The 12,250-nt window shown below is 35.6% G+C and overlaps 1 protein-coding gene across 2 annotated transcripts in view; it reads left to right on the top strand.

The window, feature by feature from the left end:
* The window catches only part of ece2b (endothelin converting enzyme 2b), a 77,237-nt gene extending 64,987 nt beyond the window's left edge, over positions 1-12,250 (top strand). For both annotated transcript variants that reach the window (XM_065281820.2, XM_065281821.2), the window contains 11 exons: positions 936-1,078; positions 2,181-2,295; positions 2,450-2,560; positions 2,716-2,814; positions 2,939-3,016; positions 7,071-7,174; positions 8,166-8,276; positions 8,369-8,436; positions 8,854-9,044; positions 10,888-10,983; positions 11,094-12,250. In XM_065281820.2, coding sequence (XP_065137892.1) covers positions 936-1,078; positions 2,181-2,295; positions 2,450-2,560; positions 2,716-2,814; positions 2,939-3,016; positions 7,071-7,174; positions 8,166-8,276; positions 8,369-8,436; positions 8,854-9,044; positions 10,888-10,983; positions 11,094-11,270 — 1,293 coding nt within the window. In that variant the 3' untranslated portion in view covers positions 11,271-12,250. The remainder of the gene's footprint in view (positions 1-935; positions 1,079-2,180; positions 2,296-2,449; positions 2,561-2,715; positions 2,815-2,938; positions 3,017-7,070; positions 7,175-8,165; positions 8,277-8,368; positions 8,437-8,853; positions 9,045-10,887; positions 10,984-11,093) is intronic.

Raw genomic sequence — 12,250 nt, 5'->3', positions numbered from 1 at the left:
TTTATCGGCGCGGAGCGATTTAAATTGTACAAGTAGTACCGGCTATGCGTTATTACTTTGGTGCGGTTTACAGAAAAATAATCAACACCCATGGAACATTTCTCAACCAATCAGAATACGCCATTCAACAGCCCTGTGGTATAATGGCAGTTAGTTGACATGTAGTTGTCCAAGTCTGTGGTGATATGACCATGGGCCCTCCAAATATTTTTTAATTCAATTTTTTTATATAAAAATGAATTAGGCATTCAATAAAAATGCATTAAAAGGCTTATAATATAAATAATAAAATGCTTTATTGAAATTAAGGTTCCCATATAAAATAATTTGAGAAATTAAAATATATTCAGTAAATATTAAATGTTATGTAGTATGTTAACAGTGTGTATCTGTTTATACAAAAAATGCTTATTTTAATAATTGAACTATGATAAGCTAACAATGATAAATACTTTAAAACAAATGTATTAATCTTTCGTGTTCATTTCGGCATTTACTAATACATTATTACAATGATTTTTATTTTATTTTAACATTAGTTAATCCACACAAACTAATGTGAACAATTATATTGGCTTTAACTAAGATGAATAAATATGTTGAAAATATATAGGGGTGGTTTCCAGAATAGGGTTTAGATAAAATTTTAGGACATTTTAAGTAGCTTTTATAAATACCTTACAAAAAACAATAATGGTGAGCATAAAATGTCAGGGCAAGCTGTTTTGAAACGAAACCAGCTCAAACATGCATTTTAGTCTGGGACTAGGATAAGTCCCCTGTCCGTGAAACCTCCCCATATTGTTAGTTCATATCAGCTAATGCATTAAGTAATGTTAACAAATTCAACCTTAATGTAAAGTGTTATTAATCTTTGTAATAGTAAATCAGAAAGAAATGTATTGAGAAATATTTTGCTGTTGTTTTGGTCCTAGGTTTTGGCTCCAGCAGTTGATTGGCTGGATTATCTGAACTTCGCCCTCTCACCGCTGGAGTTGAATGATACAGAGCCTGTAGTGGTCTACGCTAAGGAATACCTGCAACAGGTTTCAGAGCTTATCAACAAGACCGACCGCAGGTATACATTTCTTTATAGTTACCACCAATCAGCAGGCCCGGATTAACACAATGTTGTGCCCTAGGGTGACCACATTTGACATAGGAGCACAAGCAGAAAATTAAGGTGCACACCTTAAATCAGCCTGCAATGCAATTTTTTCCCCAAAATAGCTGCATTACTTTATCTCTCCATGCATTTGTTGCACATTCCAGGAAGTTATAAACCACAGAATCATACACCCCTTTGACTAATTCTAGCCATAAGATACCCCAAAATAAGAGCAAAAGGTAGCCTACAACATATCAGTAAAATAGCCATAGCTTATTTATAAATACCCATAGAGTTTCCATTTCTTGTCTTCTAGGCTAGGGCACTTGTTATCTAAGACCTTTATTCTCATTTATAATGTTTTTGGTATGAATGGTTCTCCCAATCTCTTTATCTCTCATCTCTGGAATGTCTAAAATGACCAGGCACCTTGTCGTGGTTCTGAGTAAGATATGTTAAGATGTGTTCGGCTTTATGCAGGGCTGTGTAGACCCATCGGTAGATTAATTGAGCGCTGGCTAACATAAAACTATTGATGCGTCGTGCAAATGAGCTATAAAACCCTGGTAGCACATTCTGTTTTGTCACCGGTGCCCTTTGCCGCCCCCCCCCTTCCAAAATGCTGCCCATGTTCCCTAAATTCACCAGTTCACACTTGTGGGGTCGTGATCTACTAGTTTTTTTCTTTACACGAAATAACAACTAGAATAAATTCCAAATTTGCCGGTAGCAAATTTGCACCAGTGCACACGTGTTTTTTGCTATTAACTCTTTCACCGCCAGCGTTTTTTAAAAAGTTGCCAGCCGGCGGATTTTCCATTTCAGGCGCTAAAGTTACTGGTATTTGTGCCATTATTCAATGCCTAAAAACACATATCTTAAACCCTACTCTAATTTGTGCTGCTTTTGATAGGTTGTGTTGGTCATTATGGGAAAATTAGATTTTTGCACCTGCGTTTTTTTAACGTGTGCCTTTTCAATAAATCACCCTCAGAAATGTTCCCTCCCATTGGCGCTTTATTGAAATTGCACTGTTTAGTCAGTCTGACCCAGTGTCTCCTCTTTGTTTCAGTCTTTTGAATAATTACATGATGTGGAACCTGGTACAGAAAGGAGCATCCAGTCTTGACCAGCGCTTTGAAAATGCTCAGGATAAACTACTAGAAAGTCTCTATGGCACCAAGAAGGTAAGCAGTGAATAAAATCTGGGTCAAGCTGTAAAAATGTCCTCCAAAAAGTATAGTGAAAGTAATCCATGCATATTCCAAGGTCAAATCATTATTTTGTGTGACTAGATAACTAAATTATTTCATTCACTTTGCAAATATGTTTTGTGTCCAGTCCTGTACCCCGCGCTGGCAAACATGCATTGGAAACTCAGACGACACACTTGGTTTTGCATTGGGTGCTCTTTTCGTCAAAGCCACCTTCGACAAACAAAGCAAAGAAAATGTGAGTCGTTTGCATGAAACACCTAGAAATGTTAACTTTCAGTTACCTAAGGTCTCTTGTGTTAAATGTAAAAGCTCAGAGATGATGCGAGTCTGCCACCATGTGGCGGCAGCGTGCAATGACTGCGTAACCTCATCCTGTCTTTACTCACACAGGCGGAGGAGATGATCAATGAAATCCGCACGGCTTTCAAAGACGGTTTAGATGACTTGCACTGGATGGATGATATGACCCGACAGGCTGCCAAGGACAAGGTTAGAGCCGATGAGAGCTGCATGACTCGATAAGCAAAACTTTCTGATTCGTCTAGGATTCAAGTCTGCAAAAACAGCTGTCGCTTGCCAAGAAATTCAGTTCAAAGTGTTTTTTTTACTCCAGGCGGATGCCATCTATGACATGATCGGATTTCCAGACTTTATCCTGGACCCCAAAGAGCTTGATGATGTGTATGATGGGGTGAGTCGACAAATACTGTCTGAAAAATCCAGCTAAGACCAGCATCAGTGTCTAGTTGCTTTTAGCTGGTTTAAGGTGGCAGTAGCTGCTTTAAGCTGTTCCTACCAGCCTGGCAAAGCTGATGGACCAGCTGGTCTTCCAGCCTGGGTCGGTTTCCCAAAAGCATTGTTGCTAACCTATTAGCAACTTACTTGGTTGGCAATGGGAAATTGCATTGCAACCAACAAAGTTGTTAAAGTCGCCATGAAACGGAAGTAGCGATTGCCTTATTTTCCCCGTGGTGACGTATATCCGAATGAAACGGCTTTTGAGATGAAATAAGGCAGGGCTGGATTTGAATTTGTCCATCGAGATCTGATTGGATCGTTTGAAGTTGGGTCGTGTTGCTAATTGCTAATCACTGCGATCTTCTCCCGGACCCCGCCCACCTGCCATACTTTTGACCGGAAGTGAAGAGAGATCGTTTTGAGGAGGGGAGGAGATTTGCATTTTTGATTAAAGATTATGAGCACACACGAATTTTTAAAAAATAATGAAGCTCACAGATAAGTCATTTGTTAATAATACCACACTATTAAAAATACATATATAGTTTTTCATTTCAATTTCATTGCGACTTTAACTTAGTTAGCAACAATGCTTATGGGAAATGCACCCCTGACCAGCAAAGTACAGCTAAACCAGCTTTAAAAGTTACCAAAACATAGCTAGACCAGCTTGCTACACCAGCTAATACCTGGGAAAGCAGCTAAAACCAGAGGTTGGACAGGATTTTGTGCCATTTACATTTGTGTATTTGTGTACATTTATTCAAAACGACTTTGCACTAAAGGTACATTATATCCGTTTATGTGATCTTAAAGTCCAATTATGTATGTCATTTTCAGTACCCTTATGTATTTGGCAAACATTTTTATAAGGGTTGCACCGAAACAAGATTTCTGTGCCGATATCTATATTACGATTACTTTGAGTGACATCTACCGATACCAATAGATACCGCTGGTTTGGTTTTTAAATCTTTGTTTTTAAAGTATTGTTGTGAAATCCTAGAAGTGTCTTTGTTTATTGTCATTGTGACCTAATTCATAATAATCACGCAGAATAAGTTCTGCCCTTTTTAAATGCCAGGGTATACTTTGCACTGATTATTGGCCATTTTTAAAGCTCCGATAACACACAGTGTTTCTGCTTATCTCATGTTAACCTTGAGTATCTATAGAGTAGTACTGCATCCTTTTTATCTCAAAAGACAGATCAGCTGTACCGCGTAAAAATAACCCCCTCGAATCGTACCACTGGAGGAACGAATCACAAGCAGGCAGCACACACAAAACTTTATCCCCCAATATCTCTGGATAGTTTATGATTCATTTTATGTCCGTGTCGTTTACATTATTACAGAACACAGACATTTGATGCAGTTTTACTTACTACCCCGGATAAACAAACTGCATCTATTGTAAGGCTGGCATACTTGGAAAGCTGAACAAGTTTATTTTCTGCTCACAAACAACAACAGACCACTTCAGTGACGTTGCCTTTGTGTCAGCTCTTGTTGGTGTGTGCGTACGCTATTCAGGTTAAAGTGCCCATATAAGGACTTCTACTGTACCGGGGAGGGGGGGCTCTGTTATGCAACTGATTCAGAAGTGGAAAAAAAACTTTCAGAAATTGTAGATAAGAGTGCACTGCAAAAAATGACTTTGTTACTGATGTATGTTTGTTTGTTTTCAGTACAAATATCTAAAAAAATTCTTAAATCAAGATGAATTTTATTGATGAACAAAATGGCCTAAGAAAATAAGTCTAGTTTTTAGACCAAAAAAAAAACAAGCAAAAAATCTGCCGATGGGGTAAGCAATCTTTCTTGAATTAAGTGTTTAAGAAAAAAAGTTTTTTTCTTACCCCATTGGCAGATTTTTTGCTTGTTTTAAGCATAAATTCACTTACATTTTATTCTTTTTTTTGTCAAAAACCTAGACTTATTTGCTCATCTTACCCATTTGGCAGATTTTTTTCTTGTTTTAAGCACAAATTCACTTAAATTGTATTATTTTTATTATTGTTTTTGTCTAAAACCTAGACTTATTTGCTTATCTTACCCAATTGGCAGATTTTTTGCTTGTTTTAAGCACAAATTCACTTAAATTTTGTAATTTTTATAATTTTTTTGGTCTAAAACCTAGACCTATTTGCTTATCTTACCCAATTGGCAGATTTTTTGCTTGTTTTAAGCATGAATTCACTTAAATTTTATTATTTTTTTTTGTCAAAAACCTAGACTTATTTGCTCATCTTACCCATTTGGCAGATTTTTTTCTAGTTTTAAGCACAAATTCACTTAAATTTTGTAATTTTTATTATTTTTTTTGGTCTAAAACCTAGACTTATTTGCTTATCTTACCCCTTGGTCGATTTTTTGCTTGTTTTAAGCACAAATTCACTTAAATTTTATTATTTTTATTTTTGTTTTTGTCTAAAACCTAGACTTATTTGCTTATCTTACCCAATTGGCAGATTTTTGGCTTGTTTTAAGCACAAATTCACTTAAATTTTATTATACGTAATTACGTATTATTATTTTTTGTCTAAAACCTAGACCTATTTGCTTATATTACCCAATTGGCAGATTTTTTGCTTGTTTTAAGCATGAATTCACTTAAATTGTTATTTTTTTGTCAAAAACCTAGACTTATTTGCTCATCTTACCCATTTGGCAGATTTTTTTCTTGTTTTAAGCACAAATTCACTTAAATTTTGTAATTTTTATTATTTTTTTTGGTCTAAAACCTAGACTTATTTGCTTATCTTACCCCATTGGCAGATTTTTGGCTTGTTTTAAGCACAAATTCACTTAAATTTTATTATACGTATTATTATTTTTTGTCTAAAACCTAGACCTATTTGCTTATCTTACCCAATTGGCAGATTTTTTGCTTGTTTTAAGCATAAATTCACTTAAATTTTATTCTTTTTTTGTCAAAAACCTAGACTTATTTGCTCATCTTACACATTTGGCAGATTTTTTTCTTGTTTTAAGCACAAATTCACTTAAATTTTGTAATTTTTATTATTTTTTTGGTCTAAAACCTAGACTTATTTGCTTATCTTACCCCTTGGCCGATTTTTTGCTTGTTTTAAGCACAAATTCACTTGAATTTTGTAATTTTTATTATTTTTTTGGTCTAAAACCTAGACTTATTTGCTTATCTTACCCCATTGGCAGATTTTTGGCTTGTTTTAAGCACAAATTCACTTAAATTTTATTATACGTATTATTATTTTTTGTCTAAAACCTAGACCTATTTGCTTATCTTACCCTATTGGCAGATTTTTTGCTTGTTTTAAGCATAAATTCACTTAAATTTTATTCTTTTTTTGTCAAAAACCTAGACTTATTTGCTCATCTTACACATTTGGCAGATTTTTTTCTTGTTTTAAGCACAAATTCACTTAAATTTTGTAATTTTTATTATTTTTTTGGTCTAAAACCTAGACTTATTTGCTTATCTTACCCCTTGGCCGATTTTTTGCTTGTTTTAAGCACAAATTCACTTAAATTTTGTAATTTTTATTATTTTTTGGTCTAAAACCTAGACTTATTTGCTTATCTTAACCCATTGGCAGATTTTTGGCTTGTTTTAAGCACAAATTCACTTAAATTTTGTTATACGTATTATTATTTTTTGTCTAAAACCTAGACCTATTTGCTTATCTTACCCAATTGGCAGATTTGTTGCTTGTTTTAAGCACAAATTCACTTAAATTTTTTTTTTTGTTTTTGTCTAAAACCTAGACTTAAACCATTTGCTCACCAAAAATGCATCTTAATTTAAGATTTTTTTAATATTTGTACTGAAAACAAGGCAAAAATACTAAGTAAGAAAGTCATTTTTTGCAGTGTGTGTTTGGCACAGATATACTCCGTCACACATACAACTGCTTTTTGACATCCATAATTTAAATATTTTGTATACATTGCTTAAAATGTTTATTACCATATATTACCATATATTTGAATATCAAACAATATTTCCTATTTTGCCTGTAGTATGAGGTCACAGATGACAACTTCTTCCAGAACACGATCAACTTTTACAATTTCTCAGCACGAGTGATGGCCGACCAACTCCGCAAGCAACCAAACAAAGACCAGTGAGTTAAAGAGTTTGTGCATTTGTGCAAGAGAAGACTTCAGGTTAACATACTGTACAGGGGTGAGCGGGGCACAAACTAACGCAGAGTTAATTGTAACACGGCTACTCTACATATTTATACATGGTCGAGCAATCTGTGCTTTTTGTCTTTTTCTCTTACTGTCAGAAGATCTCCTGTGAATTTGTGAAAAGTTTTGATGTGTTTTCATTTAGATATTAACCAAAGAGTGTTTTGGAGGCATGGAAGTAAATTTCTTTAAGTTTTTTTTTCTGAGTTGTGTGTGTAAGTCACCAAATCCAACCTTATATTATTTTAATCGTTGTCTTGTTACCTAAAAACATAACACCATTTTGAAACACCTCAGCAACTCCTAGTAACTGATAGCTAGGATTGGAAACATTTTTACACAGCGGGGTAAGTTGTCACACAGTGTTACTATTAAGCCTTGGGTATACAATCATAATGAAATGAAAACAATGAAAATACTATTCATTGAAAAGATAACTGTTAATACCATATCAGGGGAAATAACTCACAATTATGATTTTATTTTGTCTTAATTGTGCAGCCCTTTATATATTTATATGCATTGATGCGTAATACAAAGATGGTTAGATGAAGGATGATGGATGGATGAATGTGTGAATAACTATCTATTATAGGCAGATATATAAACAATATCCACCTTTAGTATATAGAAAGAATTTGATTTGAATTATTTGTGTTTAAACAAAATTTTCTAGCAGGCGTAACAACAAAGCCTCTGTTTGTTACAATGAACTCCAACCAATGGGATAAGTTGTAACGTTTGCACTCCTGTCACTTTCGTTGTAATTATAACGATTAGTGTTAAAAAAAGATTAATCTAACTTAAATATTTTCTGAATGATCGAGCCAAAGCCAAAAAGTGTTACTTTGTGCCCCACTCTCACTACTGTACGTTATATATATTTTGCAATACCTAATGTCTAAATATTTGCTTGTGTAGATGGAGTATGACTCCGCCCACAGCCAACGCATACTACATGCCAACCAAGAATGGAATTGTGTTTCCCGCTGGAATCTTACAGGCTCCATTCTACGCTCAAGATCACCCTAAGTGAGCGGTCACGACTGAAATAGATAGCATGCTTTAAGTGTTAAAATCTGTTTTTTTTTTTTTACTAATTGTGGATGTTTCTTGTGTCACAGAGCTCTGAACTTCGGTGGCATTGGTGTGGTCATGGGTCATGAGTTAACACACGCATTCGATGATCAAGGTTAGCAGGCACCCAAGCACAGGCGTGCAGTTGTATTTTTTTTCCTGAAAGGAATAAAATATTAGTTTTACTAAAATACAATATTGTGCAAAGTTTTAAAGGAATATTCCACTTTCATAAAACAAAATCCAGATCATTTATTGTACTCACCCCATGTCATCCAAGTTTTTTTTTACTTTAGTTGAGAAGAAATAAAGTTTTTTGTGGAAAACATTCCAGGATTTTTCTCCATATAGTGGACTTTAGTGAAGTTTCAATTGAGCTTCAAAGAGCTCTAAACGATCCCAACCGAGGCATAAGGGTCTTATCGGAGTCCTGAAATGGAGTCCTGAAAGTTAAATTGAAAGCTGTGTAATTGTTTATTATCATCATCATACTGTATGTAATAATACACACATTGTACAATCCTTTACACAGGTAGAGAGTATGACAAAGAGGGAAACCTGCGACCATGGTGGCAAAACTCCTCAGTCGAAGCATTTAAGAACCGCACCGAGTGTATGGTGGATCAATACACTCAATATACCATCAATGGAGAGCATATTAATGGAAAACAGACACTAGGAGAAAACATAGCTGACAATGGGGGTCTAAAAGCTGCTTACCATGTAAGTTACTTTCCATTCCTAAACATTACAACATACTAAATGACATCACTTCAGCTCCACGGAGAGCCCAGTCAGTGTATGCCTGGCCCACCCAATCAGAGGCTTGGCCCACCCTGGCCCCAAACCACATAACAGCCAATCTTTTGGCAAAAAATCTGTAATGTTACACTATATTAACAGACATGAGAATACTTCTTAAGAAAAACAGTATTTCAGATAAATGAAAATGTTTAGTTTGTAACAAGTTTGTTAGTTGATGTAAATAGTTATTTTAAAAGAACTACCCCGTTTTTATCAAATCCAAAGCTACTTAATTGAAGATCTGTTAAGGGGTCAAAAAAATATATACAAATGCAAAAAGAGAGAATGTAAAAATAAACATGTTAACCATTTATATATATATATATATATATATATATATATATATATATATATATATATATATATATATATATATATATATATATATATATATATATATATATATATATATATAAATAGTTACTAAATCGTTCCAAAATATGTACAACAAAAATATTTAAAATAAAGAAAACACAACAATAAAAAACAAAAACAACCCCAACAATTGTCTGAAATATATGATATTAAAAGGATAGACATGTGAGATTAAAGCATTAAAGAACCTCCCCATCTGACCGGCCCACCTGGAATATCACTTGGCCCACCTTTCATCTCATATCTGGAGCCGGGCCTGGATAGTTCACCCAAAAATGAAACCGTTCACGAGCCCCATTCACTTCCATGTATTCTTTTTTCCTACTATGGAAGTGAATGGGGCTAATGATTGGTTGGGTTACAAACATTCCTCAAAATATCTTCCATCAAGTTAATCAGAACAAAGAAATTTATACAGGTTTATAAGAACATAAGAGTAAATGGTGAGAGAATTCAAATTTTGGGGTGAACTATCCCTTTAAAGGTCCAGTGTGTACATTTTAGGATCTATTGACAGAAATGCAATATAATCTACGTAACTTTATTATTGGTGTATAAAGACCTTATATAATGAAGTATTGTGTTTTATTATATAAGAATGGGCCATTTTTATCTACATACACCGCGGGTTTCCTTACATGGAAGTCGCCATTTTGCGCTCGCCTTGTTTCTACAGTAGCTCTAAACGGACAAACTGCTCTACAGAGAGTGTGTTTTGTCACTACATTGTCTCAGATGATGACATGTTTGTCCTTTGGTGGCTACCGTAGCTTCTCCACGCGTTCCAAATTGGAGGGAAGCTGTGGGTTGCAATTCACAGTCTCGCTGCTAGATGCCGCTAAAATCTACAGCCCCTTTAAAGCTGAAGTGTGCAATTTTAAATACTACCTGGTTCCTCCTGGCTGTGAAACATTGCGAATGTTTAGATACACATGCATACAACATGCGGTCAGCTTGTGTTGTTTTCTGGAAAGGCAGGGGTGTCTCTTCAGTCCTGTTGACACCCATATATGTTAAGCCTCCAACCTCTATCAAACAAACTTTAACCAGCAAATCAAGAACTTAAAGAAAAGTTTACAAGCTTCGATTAGGTTTGGAACTGAACTGGGAACAGGACTTTAGCCCTTCAGGAACAGGATTGGACGCTCCTGTGATAAGGCTTGTCCTTGTGGTTATGGGCATAAAATACTTATGGGCGTTTCACACGGTACGCGGCAACCAGAAGTGTTTAGTTATTTTTTCAATAGGAGACGTGCGGAAAACGACAAAACGAGGGCGTACCGTGTGAAACAGCCTTTAGTGTTTTTATTTCCTTTTCAAACAAAAAAAGTTTAGCATTGCACAGAGGCAAACAAGTAATTATGAAGTATTTTTCTCATTTCTACAGGCTTATAAAACGTGGATGCAAAAGAACGGAGATGAGAAGAGACTTCCAGCTGTCAATCTGACCAACGACCAGCTCTTCTTTGTGGGTTTTGCACAGGTATTGCCTCGCGACAACATTTCTTAACTCTCACTTTACTCATTGTATGGATATATTTACAAAAAAGCATGGATTTTTGGTCTCAAACCTGACTTTTATTTTCTCTTTAGGTTTGGTGTTCGGTCCGAACGCCGGAAAGTGCTCACGAGGGCCTGATGACAGACCCTCACAGTCCCCCCAAATATCGTGTTATCGGCACTCTGTCCAACTCGCCCGAGTTTGCAGAGCACTTCCAGTGTCCGTTGGGATCTTCCATGAACTCAGGGCATCGCTGCGAGGTGTGGTAAAACTGACACCAGGGACCACCAGCTTGCTTGCACAGATCAGCCTGGCCAAAAAAAAAGCTGAACAGACGATTTGGATTCTTTCTCAAGCACTGTTTTTTATTTATGAGCTCAAACTTTTACAAGGAGAAAGTGAGCATTTAAATTCTTCGACCAACTCAACTCTGTTTTTCCTCTACACCAGCCCATGCAGGCTTATTTTATTTATTTGTTTGCTGAACTTGGATGACATTATAGATGAAGGGCCAATCCGGGGTGCCGTCCGTCGCTTACGTGCGTGTTTCTGTGCTTCACACCCCGTTTACAACAAATTCAATTTCTTGCCGTCTGGGATAGAAGACATGTCCGTTAATGCTACTCGGAGACCTCTTTTGTGACCTCACAGGACGTTCTGTAATCTCATAATGACCTCACAGGAAGTGCTGGATCGAAAGAAAGAGTGAAGGTGTATTGTGATCACACAGAAATGGTATTTAATGGCATGGATAGCCAATGTTTGTTCATCCGACCTGTGTATATGGTGTCATATTTTGATCTAGACAAAGTTGAAATGAAACGATCATTTTAAACCGCTTTTTGCCAAAGAACAGTTCTGTTCCTTGTGTATGTGTACTGCTTTGTCTTCATAGTCATTTATTTCCACGTAAGTCTAAAATGGTGTGAGTGAGAGATATATTTCCAGGTATGTAAGGTATGATCTCTAAATTGTCTGCCTCGTGCAGAACTTTGTCAAGTCTACTGAAGTGCTATCACATTACATTCTGAAAACCACTAAAAGGGGCAATCGTAGGGTAAATTTCACCCTGAAATGAATTATATTTTGCATATTGAAACTAAGCCCTATTTCAGTTTCATTGCTTTTTGCATTGTGACATTTATTTTCAAGACAATTCAGCACATTTTGTTTGATTAAATTCTCATACAAAAGATTCTTTTTCTAGTTAGTATTTGTCGGTTTTAAGCGCCAATATCTAAAAATTCTC

Source organism: Paramisgurnus dabryanus, chromosome 8 (genome assembly GCF_030506205.2).
Source record: "Paramisgurnus dabryanus chromosome 8, PD_genome_1.1, whole genome shotgun sequence".
NCBI lineage: Eukaryota > Metazoa > Chordata > Actinopteri > Cypriniformes > Cobitidae > Paramisgurnus > Paramisgurnus dabryanus.
Note: the sequence above shows the minus strand (reverse complement) of the source record. Positions and strands in the feature narration are given on the sequence as shown.